The 25,575-nt window shown below is 40.3% G+C and overlaps 1 protein-coding gene across 2 annotated transcripts in view; it reads left to right on the plus strand.

The window, feature by feature from the left end:
- Positions 1 to 25,575, plus strand: part of LOC136867258 (uncharacterized) — a 92,781-nt gene that overhangs the window by 27,278 nt on the left and 39,928 nt on the right. The window contains exon 2 of one of the 2 annotated variants that reach the window (XM_067144400.2): positions 15,176 to 15,294. In XM_067144400.2, the coding sequence (XP_067000501.2) occupies positions 15,176 to 15,294 (119 nt within the window). The remainder of the gene's footprint in view (positions 1 to 15,175; positions 15,295 to 25,575) is intronic. The other variant, XM_067144401.2, reaches the window with a different exon arrangement.

Genomic DNA, 25,575 nt, shown 5'->3' on the forward strand with positions numbered 1-25,575 from the left:
CCCTGTTGATACTCTACAATTGTCACAGTTTCATAAATATTTTTTCACATCTAATACACAGCTACATTCTTCAAACTTGGCAGACCTATCAAAGTTGGTCCTACTATATGAAAGTACATCTCGATCACGGCATATTGGATTGCTGTTTTCAAATAACACGCACGCTCATGAACTTCCTATCAAGAAAGGTGCTCTATAAAACATGGTGGCGTGTTTCCATCTTCCTATGTACAGCATTTCTTACCGGACTATCATGATACAGCGTAAGTTGCTGTCGCCTAGCGACAGTCTGTCCATCAAGTCGATCCAATCTTGGCGTTCCTCTGCAATTAAATACATAAAATTACTCGTTAAAGAACTACCCATCGGATTTCGATCAAACCACTTCTTAAACCGTCTCAGTGGTATTAAGAAAAAAATGTGAAATTTTCAGCGAAATCGGTCCAGTAGTTTTGTAGTCCATCTGAAACAAACACACATACATACACACACACACGCTCTCTCTCTCTCTCTCTCTCTCTCTCTCTCTCTCTCTCTCTCTCTCTCTCACTCACACACACACACACACGCACAATTTCACTTTTATATAGATATATCTACAGTATGCAGTAGGGCTTACACACTACCTCAGAGTTTTTCCTTTCCTTTACTGTTAGTGTACTTTTGAAATACTATGAGCCCATCCTGTAGATTGGACACCCCCACTACATTTGACACATTTTTATTGAACCGTAGGTGTCCAACTTAGAGGCGTTTCACTGTATTTTAATTCAATATCACATTTTTATTTTATAATGGACAAGTTATGGTGTACAGGATAACGAAGAAAACTTTTAGTACTTATTATGTGCATGATAAGACATAAAATGTGGACATTTTCAGTGCAGCAAAGATTTAACGTAAAACTCTAGTATTTATGGTGTGAAGTCGGGAAACCACAGAAAAACCTTTTTAAGGACAGTCGTTTGTAAGTTTCAAACCCATTGTCTCCCGAATGCATGCTTAAAAGCTATTACAGCTCACTGCTGTACTTCTGTAACATAATATTCGACACAATATTCAAAACACACCCTAAATCCAATTGACTTGAAATATGTGTTCACTCTGATATAAGTTCACAGAGGATAGTTTACATTCTCACAGATTTAACTTGTTCCGTACAACAGTTAATTCCTTTCAGTAACTATAGGGAATTCAGATTCCTCAGACATATGTTACATCACTATCATCACAAATATGTTCGCTAAAATACTGCAAGGAAAACTTTTTGAAGAAAGTACGTCTAATTTCATGAACTCAAAATTGTACGAATGAGTGAAAAACTGCCTAGAGGCAATTCCACGAACTTAATTAGTAGGGCGTACATTTCCTTTTTACCAATAGCTTACGGGCACACCAAAGTGCACATGAACTGGCGTGGAGTTTTTATTTGCATTGGTTTAACGCGACACCAACTCATCCACATTTTCGGCGATGAGTGAGTGGGAAAGAGCAAGAACAAGGAAGATAGCAATCATAGCGTTAATTGAGATACAACTCCAACATTTGCTTTTTATCCAATGGAAACCGTCAAAAACTACCTTCAGGGCTGCAGGCTGTGGGATTCGAACTCACAATCTCCCAAATACAAGCTCAATGCTATACGACCCGTACCGCGAAGCTAATACTGTCAGCAAACTTGGAGCACTATGTAATTAGTCAACATTCATTTCGCTGTTAATGATACTCGCGCTAAAATTCCAAAAAGAAATATATCTGAACTGACATTTTGCCACGTGTGTTGTAGTGATGGGACATTCGATTCATTTTACTGAATCGATTCATTTGATTCCGTTCACGTTACTGAATCGATACAGTGATCCGATTCACGGCTCATTGGTCACCGCTCCTACTGCACCTGTGTAGTATGTGCTGGTAAGACAGCAGCAACAGCATTCAGTGCTCGCAGCTGCCATCTGGTCTTCATACTATGAACTCCTTTCTTAGAAAAAATGCTAGTTACTCTAATACATCGAAGGTTTCCGGCGACGCAGGATGGGAAAGGTTAGGATTAGGAAGGTAGCAGCCATGGCCTGAATTAAGGTACAGTCCCAGTCCTGGTGTGAAAATGGGGAAACTACGGAAAACCATCTTAACGGCTGCCGAAAGTGGGATTCGAACCCACCATCCCCCGAATGCAAGCGCATAGCCACGCGATATTAACCGCACGACAACTCGCACAGTCATTTTTGAAAATATGTATTTTTCTATCAGCTGAGGATTTTTTAAATCGTCATATTTTGTATAGGGTACCCGAGATGTACAGTAGCCCGCTGGTTTTCTGATTCAACATACTGTTATTGCGTCTGTCCACATATGATTGAAGACTTGTGCAACGATGTGACATATGAACTGAGAGAATACTGAGCCGTTCTTCCCAATACAAAACAGGTACTTTTGGGTGGTCATGAGCATGACTCATAGTCATAGGGCAGGCTAGAGTCGAGTTTAATTGTCAAACGTCAACTAAGTTATAATACTAAGATTCATTAAAGTAATAAATAGTATAACCTAATAGCCTACCTACTTACTAGCTACTTCAGAATTATGTTGTGACTAACTTTTTAACACTGCAAATAAATCCATCTATTACTTAAACCTCCCTGTAAGAAGAAGACAGTGAATGCAAATGGGTATTTTCAAATGAGCTGAGCTCGAGAGTTCATTATAGCATACGATTCTTTCAGTGTAGCATGGCTCACTGTATGTCTCGCTGCAGTGAGCCGATACGGAGCCGTGCTTATCTTGTGTCTCACTGAGCCGGCTCGTTCACGATTCTTTCCGTGTGCCATGGCTCACTGTATGTCTCGCTGCAGCGGAAGCTCGGCTCTCCGCGTGTCCAGTGAGTCGATAAGGAGCCGTGTGTATCATTTGTCTCACTGAGTCGCGCTCGTTCACGATTCTTTCGATGTGCCATGATTCACTGTCTCGCTGCAGCGGAAGCTCGGCTCCCCGTCAACGTCCAGTGAGTGCGCCACTCAGCACTGTCCGCTGGGAGTAAGCTGAATCGTGTGCCGTGAGCTCGCCGTTCCTGTGAATCGATTCACTCGGACACTTGAATGAATCGATACACTGCTTCGAATCATGCATTCAGTAGCCAACACTAGTGTGTTGGTAGCGTGTGCCTGTCTTGTTTACTATCAATATCTTCAGGGTATTGCGTCTCGTGTGCGGACACGCACAATTGCTTGGATTGCCTTGCACCTGTGTTTAAGATAGTTTTGCATAGCTAATGTGTAGTTTAGCTCCACGCCTTCAGTGAAGTATTTTAAACCGGGCGAGTTGGTTGTGCGGTTAGGGGCGCGCAGTTGTGAGCTCGCACCCGGGAGATAGTGGGTTCGAATTCCACTGTCGGCAGCCCTGAAGATGACTTTCTGTGGTTTCCCATTTTCATACCAGGCAAATGCTGGGGCTGTACCTTGATTAAGGCCACGGCCGCTTCCTTCCCATTTCTAGATCTTTCCTTTCCCATAGTCACCATAAGACCTATCTGTGTCGGTGCGACGTAAAACAACTAGCAAAAAAAGGGAAAAAAAAGTATTTTAAGACTTGTTTTTGTACCGGATCTTAGAGAGTTGTAAAAGGAATATACGTTATATTATTCAAGGACAGTGGGAACAATAGTAAAGACAACCGGCTATCAACGGGACTTAATGAGCTTTGCAACTCATCGTCATGCAGAGGTAAGGATTTCTGCGTAGTTGCCAGAATTTGATTCTCTGCTCTTCCGTAATTTTAGGGTTGGTTTAAGGGACTGGGAAGGGCAACAATCAAGTTTAGGGTCGCTGTAATACGTCCGTCGCTAATGAAACATTTTAATATCGGACTATCAGAATATTTCTTCGGAGCAATGACTACAAACCCGACCGAAACTTTGCACGAGGAAGTCATTGAAATGCCACTCGCTTGAGGAAGACAGTTTTCTTGAAAAAATTTCTTCTTCAGCGATCTATGTTCATTAGTTAACCATTGATGTCCAAATTATGTCACCTTCTATCAGCAGAAAACTTTCTACAATCGAGTTGGAAACACAAAATGTTATACTCATCATTATTGCCCGGATTTAAACAAAAATGCATATAAGCATAAAATGCAAATGCGTAATTTGAAAGTTAGTGCATATTCTGAAGATTTGTTTACAAACACGTATATTAACTTCTGCGGACGAAATTCCTGCATCTCGGAGACTCCAAAAACCGTAAGTAGTAATTAGTGGGACGTAAAACGATTATTATTATTATTATTATTATTATTATTATTATTATTATTATTATTATTATTATTATTATTATTATTATTATTACTAAGGTAGTCGCATATTTCTTCATGTCATACGCATATTTTTTACAAGTTGCTTTACGTCGCGCCGACAGAGATAGGTCTTATGGCGACGATGGGACAGGAAAGGGGTGGAAGTGGAAAGGAAGCGGCCGTGGCCTTAATTAAGGTACAGCCCCAGCGTTTGCCTAGTGTGAGCATGGGAAACCACGGAAAACTATGTCCAGGGCTGGCGACAGTGAGGTTCGAACCCACTATCTCCCGAATACTGGTTACGTACGGTATATTTGAAGTCACGCGTCATTCTGTTGCTCTTAACGTCTCGAATCGTTACTTTCGAGTGTATTGGACAAGTTTCGTTCACGCTGTTTCCAACCACTCTGTATACGAAACACAGGAATCAGTATTGTACGTGCAAATTTCGTTCACGTTGTTTCCAACCACCCTGTATACGAAACGTGAATATTTTTCTCACCTTCCGAGCAATGGAAATACTGTATTTTCTTTCCAACGTGTCTTTCAAACAAGAGAACTGTCCAATCCTCACCACCACCATAGTCCGGCTCCATAGCTAAATGGTTAGCGTGCTGGTCTTTGGTCCGCGTGGTACCGGGTTCGATTTCCATTCGGGCCTGGAATTTTAACTTTCATTAGCTTATTTCTATGGATCGGGGGCTGCGTGTTTGTGACGTCTTCGTGTGGATGTAGTAGTTGTCTAGAAATGAAAAGGTTAGCAAATAATAGGGTGGGGTGGAGCACTGCGCCAAACCAGTCTGCAGTAATGACCCAAACATAATTTAAAAAATCTAAATGACATCATATAGCAGAAGTTTTCTAAGAAATAATTAACATTGACTAATATCTAATTTGTTAGTGTTCTAGGGACTTTAAATTTGGCATGAGAAATCAAATATTATAACACATTATTATGATTCCCTAGGGACATTTTTGTCACGTTTGTTGGACCCAAGACAAGACAGGTGCAGATGCCAGAAGCAGAGCAATTCTTTATATGCTTATAAATACTTATATAAATCTTATTTATATTTTCTTTATCTCATTTATGTGTATAAAGTAAACGTGCGAGATTGAAGTAAATATTGTTCAGATTGAGCTCGAGTTAGTACCTTATCCTGTCTTTCGCTGACAGAACAGTGGAATTGAACGCCGAAACGGCACTCTTTTTCGCTCCCGTGTCCCACCGCCCCATAAAACCAGCGACCAACGAAACTTGCACGTAAAATACTGATACCTGTATTTCGTATGAATTTCAGCAATGGATTTCATCTTAACTAGGGCCCCATCCTCACAGACGTGCAGGTCGCCTATAGGGGTTAACTCGAAAGACCTGCACCAGGCCTCTCCGGAGGCCACACGCCATTATTATTATTATTATTATTATTATTATTATTATTATTATTATTATTATTATTATTATTATTATTATTATTATACACAGACTGATCAGTAGGGGATACTTGGGAGAGGTTAGTGACAACTCCCCAATTACCAACCACCTGCTAGTCCAGTCTACTCAAAATCTATTCCTTGAGAATTATGCAGTTTAGGAGGTGCTAGCACATGTGTAACCACGTGTTGCCTATTGTTACAGAATTTTTGCTGTTTTTGATTTAGTGAATATGCCTAAGGAGAAGTGTAGTCAAATCTTTTTATTAAAACAGTGTGTTTCAGACAATAATGACTACACAAAAATGGTATGTGCTTTTCTGCCTAATAAGCTAAAAAGAAGTGAAATGCGAGAAAAAAATCAATTCGAACAACATTCTAAGACAAAAGCGCACGTCAGATCAAACGAGAACAACACCACACAGAAGCCACTACTTCTTACTCAGGTAAAACCCTAGTCTGATATTAACACATTTTCAACTACCTTTGTAAAGCTTTGCTATGTAGCAATACTCCATTATATTATATTAAATAATCCACCTTTATGTTCTTTTCTGGAAAAAATACAGTATTCTGTAAGTCTGTAGGTACCAGGTAAATCGACACTTAGGAAAACCTGCCTACCGACACTGTTCAACTAAACAATTGACTGAATTCGAAGTGACATTGCAGAGAACTGTATTATGATGCACGTCGTCAAGGCATAGTAAACTTCAGACCTGGCAAGCTCTGCCTTCAAGAATCTGGAGAACCTCATCTTCTAGCATGGAAAGTAGTTGAAATTTGGTTTATGTCGTATCGACACAGATAGGTCTTACGGCAACGATGGGATAGCAAAGGGCTAGGAGTGGGAAGAATGTAGGCATGGCCTTAATATAAAGACCCAACATTTGCCTAGTGTGAAAATGGTAAAACACGGAAAACATTTTTAGGACTGCCAACAGTGGAGTTCGAACCCACTATCTCCACAATGCAAGCTGATAGTTACGTGACCCAAACTGCGCGGCCACTTGCTCGGTACAGAATTAATCCTAGCACAATATCAAGATTCATTAATGATTCCCTGAGACTTCTGTGGCCAACTGAGACCGAGAATAATTATTCCAAGGTGCTTGTGACTGTCACAGATGCAGCTCCATATGTCGTGGTTGCACCTGCGAAAACCGCTATGTGATAATGTTGTGATAGAAATACTGACCCGCAGCACATATATCATCACGAGTGAAAATTCTTTAAAATACCTGGCACAATATTGAACTTTAGATGACAGAACCTTACCGGCAGAAATTCTAAGCTGAAATATTTCACATATTATCCTTCGCAGGCGCAACGACGATATGCTGAAAGCAGCTAAAACCCTTAAAGTCTGTTATCCTAGTCTTATTCATATTACTTACTTGGTCCACGGACTACATCCTACTGCAGAAGAAATACGAACACTATTTCCAGCGGTTAACAGTTTAATTTCAAGTGTGAATCAAGTGTTTCTTAAAGCTCCATCTCGTCCAGTTCTACAAAGATAGTCTTCCCGAGATACCTCTTCCACCAGAGGGGGACATGATTATCTTCAGTTTTCTTCTATCAAAATCATTTTGAACAAGTGAAACAAGTAGTTATAGATTTTTGAAGGTAATCAGACCGCGTGTCTACGTGAATCAAAGGTCATATTAAAAAATGGTACAATACTTCAATATATTAATTTCATTCATGTACATTTTCCGACAATCTTTGAAACAATTAAGCGTTTGGAGACTAAGTGCATCCCTCTACGAATCACTTGAACTAGCTAATAAAATAACTTTAAGCACTGTCCCAGGCGAAGCTGGTAAAAAGGTTAAAGAGAAGTTTGATGAAGGTGATTACTTCAAATCCAGGATTACAAAATATAGTCAATAAACCTGGATATGAGTGGGGGTCAGTAAATATTTGCCAAATGAGTGATCCGAATTTCCTTGGGACAATATTAGTAGATTGGCTATCACGTCAGTTGATGTTGACAGATAAGTTTCGGCCTACAAACTTGTTTTAACAGACAATACATTCACTCGGCACACACAAAGAAGTGAATCTGAAAGAAATGAGGTCTTTAAGTGCATAGTGTTCTATTTATAGTGCATATTCTAACGTTTTAGTGCATAATTGTATGCATATTTTCATGGTTTTTTAATACATATAAATGCTGGCTTTACTCATGATGCTCTAGGACTTGAGTCACAGAAAATAACTTTCAGTATTTTAATCACCGCTCTCTTACCAAAAAGTTTCATCCATTGCCGAAGCAGAAAATACTGTGCTACAAAATGTTTTAGCAAAACTGCGTTCAAGTCAATAAGCCAAAACTGTTGGATATAAAACTATGAATGGAGTTACTGTAGAGCATTAGAACAGTTTGCAAGAAAATCATAATGAACTTTGTGAACGAGTGAAAGAGACGTGGATGGCTTGTCGTTAGCTTCCAGCACGTTAAAGAACTCCTGTGGGATAAAATTTCAACATTCAGGATCCTTTAAAATGCAAGATAATAGAAGGAATATTATTATTATTCAGGATTATTTATTTCATTTATTTATGTACTCATTCATTCATTCATTCATTCATTCATTCATTCATTCATCATTCATTCATTCAGAGTGTAATATGCAAATGAAATGAATTAATTAAAGAAATGTAACTGAACATAAAATACTGCAGTTTATATCCAAACGCTCAATTGTTTCAAAGATTGCCGAAACTGTTCATCAATTAAATTATTACCTTGATGTGTTGTACCATTTTTAAAATTATTACTGTATGTCCATGCCACCGATGCATATGCTTAATCTGTTTCATCATGGACGTCCATTAAGGAGCCACGTAAAGCTCGTAGGGGGAAAATAAAGACCACAGGCTGAATGATCTGGAGTGTATTTTCATAGTAATAGCGTGGCGAAGTCAGCCATCCTCAGCTGTGGAGAGAATAAACAAATCTTCTCTTACGTCCGAGCAGGTGGAAGTCACCACATTTTAACATGAAAATAAACCACTTTTTCCTTTGCGAAAATCAATTGACATAAATATGCCTCTTGGTCATGACCATAAGACATAGCCTGCGTGGTTGCTAGGCTTATACTTCCGTCACACATTCTGTGACGCTGACATGCGTAACGCAAATTTTTAGATGACTCCCAGCCATAAGATAACATATATTTTTAACATGGATATGTTCTTGGGTTTGAATTACTGTAATCAATTTAGTGCAGACAGTTTTGCGTGGACAGAAAACAGACACCATGGTAATCAGACAACCAGTGTTTGTCATACCCCGTTATACAGGAACGGATGCGGCTCCCAATAATTGGATTTGCTATTTGGTTGTTGATTGGGGCTGCTGGTTTCGGCTCCCACTTCAACACTTAACTTAGGTCGCTTTGGCTCATGCTGGGTTAATAAAATTTCCCTTTTCATTTAACAGGCTTAAGACAGTTAACTCTAAAATATTGGTGTGGGTAAAAATGATGTTAACGTAAGTACGTTTCATCCATGTAATAGCCTAAACATTTATTGGAAAATAAAACTAAATTATTGACATGCATTAAACTGTTTTTAGCGTGCGTACGTTTCATCCATGTTATAAACAGGTACTGAAACATTCATAGCTGATCTGTTTCGTGTACTGCAGTCCAATGATCTCCCCTGCTGGTAATCAATCACGGCTGCCTGAATTATTTTATCTACTGTGTTCCCTTTAGGCGTTATTGCTTCGAAGCTTTATGTATTTGTCGGATTAAATTCTCTTCAACACCTCCATTGCCGAAGCAGAAAATACTGTGCTACAAAATGTTTTAGCAAAAACTGCGTTCAAGTCAATAAGCCAAAACTGTTGGATATAAAACTATGAATGGAGTTACTGTAGAGCATTAGAACAGTTTGCAAGAAAATCATAATGAATCATATATTTAGATGGACAGCATTACATGCTTGGTTCAATTTTGCATGGAGAGATTCGCAGCAGTTTATACTTCGGTCTCCTGTATTACTATAATTAGCCCACATTTCAGGACGAAAGTCAGATTCATTCATGCAATTATCACATCCAATACCTAATCAACAAAGTCATTCATATTCTTTTGTATTGCCTTTCCACTTGATCACTCCATTTGCAAGGTTTTATAGAAGCTTAATTTTAAATTTGCTTCCTCCAATTATTATTCCTTATTTGTCTTTATATGAACTCCATAATAGAAAATGGCAGGAAATTTACAACACACAAGTAGAAGATGATTTCACCTGCAACAAGTAGAACACGTCATATAAATATCGAATCGATTAGAAATAGTTCACGGAGCCAATACAACCGTTCAAGTAAAAGCAACGTTTCAGATGCGGGAGCCATTACGACCATGGAGTGCAGCTATGGGAGCCGATAAGACAACCCCGGCAAGAACTGCTACTATTTTATTTATGCCTGACTTACATTTGTGGTGAAGTTACGGCTCACGGCCCTGTCTTACACTTAACCACTTTAAACAATAAAATTTAAAAATGTAAACATAAAAGTAAGACACAGTAATTATACAAAGAAGTAATACTACGAACAGATATACTATGTTACAAATCAGTATGCCAATTAGTGTGACAATACTAATAATAATACTATAAAGAGGAAATATAGTATTTGTAATAATAAGAATCACTGAAGTGCATAATAGATGAAGAAAACCCATTCACACAACATACACACTATCACTCACACAACTCAGTTATATGTTCCCAGGAAAAACTTTCCTCAGGCAGATTTGAAATTATGAGAGGAAGTAACGTGCCGAATGTCCATTGGGAGTGCATTTCATAGTCTCGATGAAGTAACTAAAAAGGAATGATTGTAGGAATTCGTTCGATTTAGTGGAATTTCAAGTAGGGAACTAGAACGGGTACTAATTTCATGGAATGAGGAAAGGAAACGAATATTAGAAGATAGGTAAGTAGGAGTGTTCGTCGAGAGGACTTGGTAAACAAGTGTCATTAGGTGAAAATTCTTTCGTTCATTTATGTGTAGCCATCCCAATGTTTTGAAATATGGTGTAACATGAGCGTCATGTCGCAGTTGGAAGGCATATCGTATGCATGAGTTTTGTGCTCGTTGAAGTCTCAAAGCTTGTTCAGCATTTAGATTGACTAGTACCGTATCACAGTGGTCTACAATTGGGAACAGTAGTGCTTGGATTAATTTTAATTTAAGCTTCTGAGGAAAAGAATTCTAGTAATGTTTCAGGGGATATAGAGCTGCATGAACCTTTCTACATACATTAGTTACGTGTTCATTCCAGGTCAGATTCTCATTGATGGAGATTCCAAGACTAGTTACATTTTTAAGGTACGGTACAGCAATTTCACTGATCGATTGGAGAAGGATTGATGTTACTTATTACATGTAATAATTTAGAGATTACTATGATACTACTTTGTGTTTTACGAGGATTTAGGATTAAGTGGTTATTTTTAGAATAAGCGGTAATCCTTTCAATATCTGAATGAATATGCTGAACTGTTTCACGTAAATTGTTTGTAGTGGTGTGTTTGTATATCTGCAGATCATCAGCATATAAGTGGTGGTTACAATACTGAAGTGTGTAGGATAGGTCATTAATATGCAAGACAAACAATAGGGGCCCTAGAACAGATCCTTGAGGGACACCAGATGATTTTACAGCCTATTGGGATCTTTGATTGTTTACCACTACGCACTGGTGACGATTTGTAAGGTACGGCTTAAAACAAATTAGGGCTATCGGGCCGATATGCAGAGAATGAAGCTTGGATAAGTGTATGTCTATATTTACCGTATCGAACGCACTACTACTACTACTACTAAAAGTTTTCATTCCGTTCTCATAGTGCCTTAGTGGAGGAAATGGAAAACCTCAAAATACCAATCTTTGGACAGCCGACGGTGGGGACCAGCTCTCTCCGTCTCCCGAATTCAGAGGTGTAGAGCCGTGGCCACCAGCCCTGTGCTCGGTTGGTCGAGCGGAGTGCAGAGTTGTCGTCTAAGGACCAGGCGTGGCCACTTTTAGGCCGAAGCCTACCATTCAGCCGGAACCTGCCTTCTATCAGTAGGTGCAAATGACGCCGTATTTTAAACCAGTTTCCACAGTCCTTCACTGGCGTTTCGTCTAGATCACAGCAAAGCGACTTACACAAGGTAACGTTACGAAGGCAGCAGAATGTTTCTCATAAAACATATCTTTCAAATATTTATTGCCATAAAATTACGCTAAAAGCAACCATTTTGTTGTACATAGAGGATAAGTCATTAATATGCAAGACGGGCAATAGGGGCCCTAGAACAGACCCTTGAGGGACACCGGTAGATTTTACAGCCCATTGGTATCTTTGATTGTTTACCACTACGCACTACGACTTCGCATCAAGTTTCAGCACGTTTTCCACAACAATATCTGCTGGAGTATTTGACGAAATCCTCTGAGAAAACAAAACGTAATGGCGATAGAGAAACGAACAATGACCAGGATTCTAAGAAGTGACCTTGGTTTGAAAGCACTTTGTCACAGCACTGGGCACTTCCTAACATTATAATTGAAGAAGCAAAGGCTGGCCAAATGACGAAAACCTCTTAAAGTGATACGAACACACAAAATGGTCATCGGAATATTATTTTTACTGACGAGATTTTTTAACCCAAAAGCACTTTTACCTTCAAAATGATTATGTGCAAGCCCCAGATGCAGTCACAGCTGCCCAGGTTGCTTCGAAAATCAAGACAGCTCTCATCTGGCACCCACTGGTGGTTTGGCGTTTCGGGCATTCACTTTTGCGTTGAAGGTGTCTATTCCGAAGGTGCGATTGTCTGGAGTACGAAAATAATTCCGTTTCCATGTTCCTTCATTTGTGATCTCATTCTCTCTCTCACACACACACTTCCAAACAGCTCTAAGCGATAACCTTTAGAGAAATAAGCATAATCTCAATCTTTAACTCAATATCCTAATATTAAAAATCTTCATTTGATATTTCAGAGGTGTCGTAATAGCTCGGTAATATCATTACTGGCATCAAATTCTAATCAATCGGCCAATTTATTTTCCCTCTGTTAAAGTAGAGGAGAGTCGTATAATATGGAATACCATTTACTTTTGGCAGTATAACTTCTTACCGAAATCAGTTATGAAATATAAAAAAATATGGTTTGAAAATTCAAACAATTAGCCAAGATTCTCTATATTTTTAAATTGTAAATTGTTAATGTCTTCACGTCAAAATTATTTCTTTCAAAAAGTTGCACTTGGTGGGTAATACGGAATAGTCGGCTAATATGGAATAGTAGGGTAAATAATATGTAAATTAAAATACAGCTTCAATAATTTTTTTTCAGTTATATTTAAGGAACGTTCTTACAGGTGGACGTACAGAAATTTTAAAAAATCGAAAGAATAAAATTGGTAATTAACTTAAATGATAATCTGTATACACTAATTATTCAGAGTTTTCTTTTTACAGTCACTTGTTCATTCAGTGACAAAAGTCACAGATGCAGAAACTGAGATCTATAGGTAGTTACATGTTATAATATACCAGGATTAATGCAGTTAATTTTAATTAATTTTAAACGTCATTTTACTTTGAAAATAAAACAGTATTCCATATATCCCGACACACCATGTTTGAATTAAAGGATTCGTCATGCCATAAACTTTGCACAACAAGGAAGTTACACTGGTGTAGCAATATAAGCAACTGTTGTACAATATATAACATTGGATTTCCCAGGACTAAACTCAGTGTTGGTAGTTAATACAAGCTTTAAAAGAATTACCTGCAAAAGCTTTTCAAATATGAAAAACAAATATTCTTGCTCCACGCACTAACCTCACTCACGAGCATGTCGAAACTGAATACAAAGCATCATGAGAACATTTACCGTAATTCGACGAGTTTCCACCTGAGAGGAGTACCTTACAGGCAAGATATTGTGGTATTCCATATTGCCCGACTATCCCACATTACCCGATTCTCCTCTACCTATAGTATTAGTTAAGGAACTAATTTATTTTCCCTTAGTTTAATATTATATTTTCCACTCGAATTGTTGTGATGTGATATTGGACATACCCTAAATAAAATAAATACAACCAGAGAACGTAAAATTATTAAAATTGATGTGTGTCGTGCAGGGCTTCCTATTTGACACCCATGGGTGATCTGCACGTCCGGATGATGATGTGGTGGTGATGATAGTGGTGGTGGCTGGAAATGGTGAATCCCGTGTCGGCATATAGCCTCGTCCTGTCGAATAACGCTAAAGGCTGTACTAAAAGCTTAATGTCACCATCCGACGGAGAAATCGCCATCTACAACGCCATATGTCCTCAGTACATATGAACATTTCGGAGAGATTTGGAACTGAACCGAGGATTTTGGAACGCAATATGGTGATTAAAAATTTTATACCACCACCTCTCGTAACATGCCAGCTAATATCCTCTTTCGTTTTTCCACCAGCGGGACTTTAATTGGTAAACCACGGTTTCAGAACATAAAGAAAAACTTGGTGGGCTATATATTTTTGAAATTAAAAATGAGTCTGTGGTTTGAATTCCACGTCAAACAGGAGACCTCGCGGCTATAATAAAGATATGAAGAATGTATGCAACAGTAAAACATTCTTTGATTACCTTCTTGTATATAGGTTTCATTTTTGTAATATTAATAATAATAAAAATAATAATAATAATACCGGGCGAGTTGGCCGTGCGCGTAGAGGCGCGCGGCTGTGAGCTTGCATCCGGGAGATAGTAGGTTCGAATCCCACTATCGGCAGCCCTGAAAATGGTTTTCCGTGGTTTCCCATTTTCACACCAGGCAAATGCTGGGGCTGTACCTTAATTAAGGCCACGGCCGCTTCCTTCCAACTCCTAGGCCTTTCCTATCCCATCGTCGTCATAAGACCTATCTGTGTCGGTGCGACGTAAAGCCCCTAGCAAAAAATAATAATAATAATAATAATAATAATAATAATAATAATTGCATAATGGATCTTCAATGAAGACATTTTAACAGATTGCAGGCATTCGGAATTTTGCTCCAGAAGAGTTCTTAAACGTGTTGAAAGCCAACGTTGAGGAGTTGCCCCATTACAACTCCCTCAAATACCACTGTCTCGGTTACGATCAAGCCCGCTATCCTGGGAGGACAATGACTGACTGACTGCGCCACTTGTATGTTCTGTATTTATTTATTACGGACTATCTTCTCCTAAGTAGATCTGAAATAATTACCAAAACATTCGTATACTTTGTGTTTGAAAATGACCTAATATCTAACTGAGAACATTTGAAGAGCGTCTCAAGTCCATATCTGTAGCCAGGTGAGAGAGTGTCATAGCACAAACATTCTAGAGATCTAATCTTGTATGTAAATGTACAGATCTTAAAGGAACTTTTCTTTTTTCCAGCAGGCGGTGCTGTGTAATGACAAATATATCCAGTTGAGTGCCCAAGAGAAAGATGCGTTGCTGAGAGCGTGGAAGAGTTTTGATAACGACACTAAGGCAGGAGAAGGCGTATTTCTCGCGTAAGTGTAAACATGTTTACAAGATGTACGTATAATTGTTGTCTTTACGAATTCAAGGCCTGTTAGAGACTGAAGTCCATGAAATCTCGTACTTTCTGAGGCTTTTGAAATGCTAACAGCTCCTATGGCCTAAGTCGCAATACTTCTCACAGTTTATTGATCTGGACCTTGGAAATACATTACTGATCTCGGACCATGTGATGATTGAATGAAATTAAATTACCTTTTTCATAAGACTTTACCAATAGAGTTTGTACAGCATACTAATGTAAAATCATATGAATCAGTTCAGTTCTAATGCATTAGCACTTCCCCGTGTTTTAAGCTGTCTGCAAGTGATTGGCAAATGCATATCATGTAAACCGGTGAAATGAAATGAAATGTCGTATGGCTTTTAGTGCCGGGATATCCCAGGACGGGTTCGGCTCGCCAGGTGCAGGTCTTTCTATTTGACACCCGTAGGTGACCTGCGCGTCGTGATGAGGATGAAATGATGATGATGACAACACATACACCCAGCCCCCGTGAAGTAGGAATTAACCAATTAAGATTAAAATCCCCGACCCGGCCGAGAATCGAACCCGGGACCCTCTGAACCGAAGGCCAGTACGCTGACCATTCAGACAACGAGTTGGACATGTAAACCGGCATTCTCTGGCGAATGGATACAGGACCCAAATACAGCTAATAATTGGAAGATAAACATGAACATTTTGCTTAGCTTTGAATTACAGGCACGTTCCATTCTCGGCAAATAGAGCTGTGCAATGGTTTGTAGACGTCAAAACAATCTGGTATCCCACTAATGAATCAACAAGTCATTCCAGTTGCCTTGGTACTAACAAGGGAGACCCTTGACCTCGAACGCTGTGAACCGTACGAAAACGTGTTTGGAATATAAATCGTTCTTCTCAAAAATTGTGGTCTGAGCCATTCCCATACAGAGTAGGGTAGGCTTCGGCTTAAGAGCAGCTAACCTTGCAGCTCTACATTCGGGAGTCGGTGCTGGTCCGCACCGTCCGTCAGCTGTCCAGAGAATGATTTTCCGGATTTTACATTCTCCTGCCTAAGGTGAATGCCGCGACAGTTCCTATTAAGGGCCACGACCAGACCCACTTCACCTTCTCAGCAATCCGCATCACCAACTCAAATTTCCCTTGCCTGAGAGGCGGCGGCGTTACCGTCTAAAAAGTCGCGGCCACCAAATTAGGAGATTTAAATTGCGCTGTTGCCAAGGTTAAGTAGCAACTGGCGAAAAAAATACCAAATTGAGCACATCATTTCGGGGGGTGAGGCAGTTTGTTCTCTCCCAAGCTCCATTATTTACGAAACTGATCTTCAACGGGTTTGCCATAAGACAACGCACCAACTCTCCATCACACAATTCAAGGACGTATTGCAAAAGCCTTTCACGATAACGGGTGGGAGTAATGTGAAGAAGTGAACTGCTTAACTGAAAAAGGAAGCACGAGAAGAGTATATATATATATATATGTACAATTTTTATGTTTTTGAATGTTAATGGTTCCTTAAAAGAAGCACGCACCCACGCAATTGCGGCTAGGTAGCTTTCTTTGACAGTAAACCTCATCCACAACTCGGCCATCATCCCCGGTGTGGTACCTCTTGTACCCACTAACAATCCGTAAATAGTGACGGAGTATACATACTATTTTTCCATGATGTAATTGGATACTGGAACGTAGATTGGCTGCTTCTTAAGGTAATCGCCCACTGCAGGGAACCGCGCCGCGCCGCGCGGAACAAGCTTGTGGAACATTCCACGGGTCTTTTTCCGAGACTTCGCCCATACAGCACACCTCACCGCGCCGCCTCTCTCCAGTTGGGGAAGTGCAGCTCACACAGAAATATGAGTTCCAGTTCTGAGGAGGACTTATTATTTACGGTTGCGATATTTGCAAATGAGGAAGAAGAAAAACGCGAAAGAAAAGTTTGGGTCCACAACATTTATGAGAAAAGGGAAACGTACGGAGAGTTTCACCATTTATTTCCTGATCTACTAAAGGACCGAAGTAAATTTTCCCACTGCTTTCGTATGTCCCAAGAAAAATTCTATGAACTATTGAACCTAGTTAAGCCGTGTGTACCGAGTTCGATACCTGCAGTCGCTTAAGTGCGGCCAGTATCTAGTGTTCGGGAGATAGTAGGTTCGAACCCCACTGCCGGCAGCCCTGAAAATGGTTTTCCGTGGTTTCCCATTTTCACACCAGGCAAATGCTGGGGCTGTACCTTAATTAAGGCCTCGGCCGCTTCCTTCCCACTCCTAGCCCTTTCCTGTCCTATCGTCGCCATAAGACCTATCTGTGTCGGTGCGACGTGAAGCAACTAGCAAATAAAAAAGGCGTGTGTAGAGCGAGAAAATAATATCACCTTTCGCCGAGAAAGGTGTACAGTGCACAATACTACTAACCGCGTGAAGGTACGAGCGTGCTGGCACTAGTCGAGGACTCACGAAGACTGCCGAAACGCCACGAAACCACATTCTTTCCGTTATTCCTTCCTTCTACCCTCGCCCATACAAGCGCGCCGAAAGGAAAATGTTCCGTTCCAGAAACCTGGGGGCTTCTGGTGCGGAAATTCCACAAGCTTGTTCCGCGCGGCGCGGCGCGGCGCGGTGCGGCTCCCTGCAGTGGGCGTTAAGCCATTTCATTTCACAAGAAGCAGACCACGGAAATTTCTTCTCGGCTGCGCTGCGCTGCGCGGCGCGATGTAGTGGGCGATTACCTTTAGAGTGCACATCATGCGGCAGTTGTTCGCCTGCTTCTATATGTACTGTTGGGTCCAATATTACAGAACGAGCTCTCAGTTTAATGATGGCTAGAATATCTACTCTTCTCGTGCTTCCTTTTTCAGTTAAGCAGTTCACTTCTTCACATTACTCCCACCCGTTATCGTGAAAGGCTTTTGCAATAAGTGTGATGGAGAGTATTCCTAAGCAATAGGCCGAATTGACAGTAGCAGAGAACATGTCCCGAAGTTTCTATCTCACCGCTGGTACGCCTTCAATGGTTGTTTTCCTGGCTTCTACCATACACGCTTCTTACTGGAGCCACTTATGCCATCACTTTGATACTTTCAGTCCACTCTGATGTTGAAAGGCCCACCTTTTCTGCGAACCAACTTATTTCCTTGAGGGTGCTGTACGAAGAGGGCGATTCCTTTACCTTTGCTGCTGATTTCAGCTGTATAACTCTTTTCAACATAAACCAACTAAAATAATTAAGAAAATACCTGCAAACAATGAAATAAAATGTCGTATGGCTTTTAGTGCCGGGATATCCCAGGACGGGTTCGGCTCGCCAGATGCAGGTCTTTCTATTTGATGCCCGTAGGCGACCTGCGCGTCGTGATGAGGATGAAATGATGATGAAGACAACACAGACACCCAGCCCCCGTGCCATTGGAATTAACCAACTAAGGTTAAAATCCCCGACCCGAGCGGAAATCGAACCCGGGACCCTCTGAACCAGGACGCTGACCGTTCAGCCAACGAGTCGGACCCTGCAAATAATTAAGAGTAAAAGCCTGAACAAGTATCTTTAAATCCATGAAATTATGTATTGAAATTTTCAGTAAGCGGCCACGTTTTTGTTTCTTCAGCCAATAACATGTTGTCTGTTGTTCTTATCTGAAACATGTTTTCATTGGTATTTTTGTTTTCCTGGAAAATGGCTCGGAAAAAGGTCATATAAATGTCTCTAGCTGAGGTCGTTCGGGTAATGCGCGCCAGCACAGGACACGGTATGTACTTTCGGATTGCGCATTAATCTGTATCAGTTTTATTAAAATATTTGTATTTGTTCATAGTTATAATATAATTTTAAATATTTAAATACTATATACTGGACTGTGTAATGCAGAAAAGAGAACTACAGTACTTTAAAGAATACGTGGATCTGACGTGGACTGGCTTTGACTAGACAGCACTGTACGGTCAGCATTGCCAATCCGTGCTTAGAGGTAAGCGAATCATGATCCTCTGGGGCTGTACCTTATTAAGGTCACTGCTCCTTCCTTCCCACTTCTAGCCATTTCCTGTCCCATCGTCGCCGTAAGAACTGTCCGTGTCGGTGCGACGTGAAACAAATCATAAATAAAAAGGAACCTGCCAACTTGAGCTCAGAAGGCCAGCACTCTACCGTATGGAGTACTCAACCCGGTTGCTATTTTTATTACCTCAAAACAATTTTATAATTTATTTTCAATTAATTAACTCAGTTGTAATTTTAGTTCTTCGGCTAAATCGCTGTAGTCCGGTAATTGCGCAGCAACCGTGCACGATAGCTGTAGTCACTTATATGCGGCCAGTACCCAATAGTCGGGAGATAGTGGGTTCGAATCCTACTGCCGTGGCTGTACCTTAGGCCGCATCCACTTCTTTCCCACTCCTAGCCCTTTCCTGTTCCATCGTCGCCATAAGACTTACGTGTGTCGGTGCGACGTAAAGGAACTGGTAAAAAATCTGCAACATGGTATGGCTAATTTCGCACTAGTCCGTGAATTCATTGTCAATAACACAGCAAATAATACTATTTAAAAGAGGTGATAAATATTGTAGGAGCCTGTTATCCAAACATAGTCAACGGATTAGTACTGACATTTCTTGATGCTACTACCAAAGGGATCCATTGCAAAACTTACAACCTTTGCCATCGGAGTATAAGGTGTTTGAAGAATGTAAACGCTCTTCTGGAAAAAGTGAGACTCAGAACACATCATTTAGAACACTGAGTTGTTAATGAATTTCAGGACAATAGCTGCAGCAGCACTAGACGCATAGCAGTAACTGAAAATACGGCAGTGTGTGATAAACTTACAATTTTAATTTGTTTTTCTATAACACCTTCATAGAGTGGAAAGGTCTCACTAACGTCCTACCTCCAACCCAGAACATTGTGTGTGTGGGTGGGTTTGTTTGTGGTTGTCGTTTTTACGGCAAAGGCAGATACACTTCACCGTCGAAATAATATTTACTAGTATTGGGGAAATGAAATGGCGTATGGCTTTTAATGTCGAGAGAGTCCACGGACATGTTCGGCTCGCCAGGTACAGGTCTTTTGATTTGACTCCCGTAGGCGACCTGCGCGTCGTGATGAGGATGAAATGATAATGGAGACGACACATACACCCAGCCCCCGTGCCGGCGAAATTAACCAATGATGGTTCAAATTTCCGACCCTGCCTGGAATCGAACCCGGAGCCCCTGTGACCAAAGGCCAGCACACTGTTTAGCGAAGGAGCCGTATAGTATTGGAGAACAGAACTTTCACACTACTCTTCAAAGGGATGAGGAAAAGTCTTACACATGTTTAGGAATTAGAACAGCGACAGCAATTTAACATTAATCCATGGCCTGGTATGTGATTAAATACAAGAACCTTTCATTTTACATGGAAGATTAGCAGCAGAATGATAATTTGAATTTTCACTGGATATTTAAATGCTTCTAGAAGGTATTCCATTAGATTTGATTTGTTATGTAGTTTCCAGCAGGAAAAAAAGTATTTTTTCCTCGAAAGGCACAAAATGTATTTCAGTTTGTTAGTCAACTTTAATTTAACATTGTGGTTAAGCAACTGAAAAATAAAAATGTGTTATTCTTCAAAAATAGAATATTGGTCATCCAAAAAATATGTGATTGTTTTCAGTTCGTACGTTTAAAAGTATGCATTTAATATTTCTGACAACCTACCACGGACAACCAGTAGGTCAAGCAAAAGGTTTGTATACGCATCGTGTGTAAGGATAAATAAGACGTGGTTTGCAAGGGACAAACCTGCCAATAACTCTACTAATACCCTTTTTGTGTTTCTTCTTACGGCTACGAGATAACGAAGCAAAGTCTTGGAGCTGATGATCATCCCAATACGATTATTATTAAACTTCGTACAGTCAGCCTTATGCTCAATGGAAGAAAGGGGACACTGCTGGGGAGGTGGGTCGTGTTAGTTCAACAGGGATAGGTTAACTTGAAAATATGTGTAAAGTTGTCTATGGTTAACTTCGAAAATTGTAGACAAAATTATGAAAATGAAAGACAATGATTTCAAGCTTATTACTATTTTTGGTACGAGATAGGACTGCATTATCTCACCCCTCTTCTTCAACATATATGCACAATATCATGAGAAGGAATATGCTTGAGAACTGAGAAGGAGGCGTTTCCGTCTGGGGAAAAGGAACCTAAGGTACGCTGATGACTCAGTGATACTAGCTGCCAGTGCGCAGGAACTACAGTTCGTTATGAAAAACCTAAAGTTGAATAGCAAGGGATATGGCGTGCAAATCAACAGAGGAAAGGCGGAGGTGTGGACTGTCGAGAGACTGAATGGCAAAGAACTAACTAGTTCGACGTGAGATAGGTAGCTTGCTTTTAGGGAACCGAGAAATGCATCTATTTGGGCTCCGTGATATCCAACACTGGACGATGTTCAATCGAAATCGGTAAGAGAACTGATATGGCCAGGGCAGTTACCGCATAGCTGAAGAGAATCTATAACCTCAAACTCACTTCCATCTCCCTCATTGCAATGGAAAGTCGGACAGACAGCAGGAAGAAAATTATGAACTTTGAGTGGATGTGTCGGCACATTCTCCATATCTCTTGGACTGAACACCGAACCAGTGCTCTTGTACTGGAAGAATTTTGTCATCTGGACAAGACTCCTACAGCGAATAGAACAGGCTTACCTCCGATACTTCGAACAAGTTACCTGAAGAACTGGTACTATAGAGAAGATTGCTGTAGAAGTCAAGGTTAACAGCAAGAGACCCCGAGGGAGGCATCGAGTCCGATGGGTCGACAGCCTCTGACAGGGATATCTCTCTATGATGTTACCCAAATGGCGCTAGGTCGCAAGATCCATCGTGATCAAATTAGAAGTGAGATATCACGATGTTCAGTAACAGGCTAAGGTTTCTGGAGGAGGACTGTTGTCGCTGCTTGATGCAATAAGCCCAGAACATCGTTATTCAACAGTCTCATGTAAGAATTGGAATTCTGTAATTAGGTGAGTCATCTGGAAAGAAAACAGCAGTGACCTGTATATGAAGATGGAAAACTATAGAAACAACACTAGGATGACTATGACTGGGATTCGAACTCATTATTTTCCCCAACTCTTTTCCTAAAGCTGTGTGCAACCTCTTCCTGACCTTCAAACCCCTCTTAGCCTTTTTAGTGCTAAGTATTTCCGGATTAATATAGTACGCGCACCTTTTAGCGATACATGGACACCCTAGTGCTGAATCGGTCGACCTCGGGTATCTTCGAGATTCGTATTGACAACCTTTGAAACACAAACTATGAATCGCTTATGCATCGCTATGCGACATCTGTCATACACTTTACGTACTAGTACTGTTGTTGTTTACACAGCAAAGCCAAACTATAGAATTCATGCTAGGAACAAGATTCGCATCGAGAAATGTTATATAATGCTATATAATGTGTGTATGACACAGTTGTTGGCTTAAATATAACAGCGGTTTAGAAAATTCATATCGATCGATCATATTATCGATTTAATTCAAATTTCATTTCCATTCAGTTGGCAGTATTACCGGAACCGGGAGAGCTCCCTCCTTACTCCTCACCGCCGTACAAAGAAATATCGCTAAAAGGTGCGCGGACTATAGGTAACTTTACATAGAATTATTTTCACCGTAATGTGCCTCGGTGTAGCTTTGGGTCTATTGAACCCATGCACCTTGTAACCTACGAATAATGAAATTAGGGGACAGCAGGGCGCCCAAGAGCAGTCACCACAAACTACAATCATGGACGACTTCTCTAACAGGTCTTACAGTAACCCAACGTGAATCACTTCTGCACCGACACTTTGGAGATCGCCTAATTTCTCGCGGAATTCCATTCCTGCCCTTCCTACCCAACGGATCTCACGGTCCCAGATGCCTTTATTTGGGACATGTTGAAGGAATCGGCTGTCAAGACAAATGACCATCTACAAAATTTGTTTACGAATTATCCGAGAAAATAAGTCCATTTTTGTGTCCTTACATCAAACTTTCTTCATCAATATGTTCAATAATCTTCAGAAACATTATGAACAATGTGTGGCACGTGATAGTACACGTTTTGTGCACATACTGTACCACCGCAATTAATATTCCAGTGTCGTTCGGTTTGCTACATACGGTACTGTATTATAATACACTTACCTTTGCGCGAAAAATCACGTTTTATTATTTTAAAATAGGGGAACTACTATACAAAGTTCGAAGTGTTTAGTACTTAAAAAACCGGGCGAGTTGGCCGTGCGCGTAGAGACGCGCGGCTATGAGCTTGCATCCGGGAGATAGTAGGTTCGAATCCCACTATCGGCAGCCCTGAAAATGGTTTTCCGTGGTTTCCCATTTTCACACCAGGCAAATGCTGGGGCTGTACGTTAATTAAGGCCACGGCCGCTTCCTTCCAACTCCTAGGCCTTTGCTATCCCATCGTCGCCATAAGACCTATCTGTGTCGGTGCGACGTAAAGCCCCTAGCTAAAAAGAAAAAAGTACTTAAAAAGGAAGTTTTAACGAATGAGTTGAGATGAATTTCTAAACCAATGCATGAAACACTATCGCCCGTATAACGTACATTTTTATATTAATCTGCGTTGAAATTCTTTTTAAATTTTAATAATACTAATGTAAACTCTTTACGATACTCAGTTCAGGGCTCACCACTCAAACAGTCAATTTGACGCCAACTGGTAAGTATCTAACTAACTGTTTTACATGCATTTTTGAATCATATTTGCTTAAGCCATTATGAATATATTCAAAGCCATCCTGAAAACACTTTAAAGACGAGCGACGTACGCCATACGTCATTTCTAATGTTGCGTGACGAGTGGTGCATGCCGTACGGCGTTGAGTTCTAGTGCATATATATCCGCTTCATCGTACTACAAACGTTAGCAGAGTGCTGGAATACATTCCACAGTGCTTGCAGTTCATTAAAAAAATACCAGGTAGCAGCACATCATCGAAACCTAATTCTAGTATGATATTAAGTTGGTACTACCAAGGCAGCTTCATAGCCGCATTGTCTCGCGCGGCCGACGACTAGAGCCAGTTTCCACGATTAATGTAATTGTTTCATTTCTCAATGATTAGTACGTATTTTGTTTCAAAAATGTATCACGATCCGAGCGCAATAGCTGCAGTCGCTTAAGTACGGTCAGTATCCAGTATTCGGGACATAGTGAGTTCAAACCCCACTGTCGGCAGCCCTGAAGATGGATTTCCGGGCGTTTCCCATTTTACACCAGTCAAATGCTGGGACTGTACCTTAATTAAGGCCAACGGTCGATTCCTTCCTACTCCTAGCCCTTTCCTGTCCCATCGTCGCCATAAGACCTATCTGTGTCGGTGCGACGTAAAGCAACTTGAAGTAAAAGAAATGTTTCATGGTGTATGTGATTACGTAACTTTTTACTTTTAACACATTGAAGACTGAGCAGGTGACGTTATATCTTGCACTGTGGACTGAGCATTTTAGTGCGTTTTCACATTTTTATACAAAAATAGATAACTGATAATCTTACTTACAGTCACAGACCTATTTTGGTTTCTGCAACGTTTGAGCTACGCATGCAAACCTTGTTTTTCAGAATTGGAGAAAACCACTAACTTTTATAAATAAATTTTAAAATTATTTTTCTATTTTCAATTTTTTAAATTTTCACAACGCATATGAACACTAGTTAGAGCAGTTCAATTAGACAGTCACAATACAGGTTTTTGAAATAATTCAATATTATGTTAACCGAACAAAGCCGTGCTTGTCTGTTAGCCATTTTGGCACACTAAAACAATTACTAGTTCAAAGACTGTCACGAGACGCCTAGTTAAGTCTGCGCTTTAGTAACATGGCAGCCACCAGCAATAGCTAAACCATAGCGTTGATAGCAATGAACCGTTTCTTCAACAGTTTTCTAAAGGATAAATTAATGTGAAGAGTCGGGAATCAAACCAGTAAACCATAGACCACAGTGATGACACGGCTAATAGGCACAGCACCTTATTTTTCAAATATCTTCATCGAATGTATATTTCATTCTTGTCTTGTAGAATCTACTGACATTAATGACAATTCCTGCCAGCCTCTAGCACCATTATTTGTGAACAAGACGACAATATCTCAGTATATAACTACCTAAAAAATAAACCAGATCCAGCTTATGGAAAATGTGGAGAGAGTAATTTGAAATGTTCTTTCCTCCGTTAAACAGTAAACTGTAACTGCTCA

Source organism: Anabrus simplex, chromosome 3 (assembly GCF_040414725.1).
Source record: "Anabrus simplex isolate iqAnaSimp1 chromosome 3, ASM4041472v1, whole genome shotgun sequence".
NCBI classification, from domain to species: Eukaryota; Metazoa; Arthropoda; class Insecta; order Orthoptera; family Tettigoniidae; genus Anabrus; species Anabrus simplex.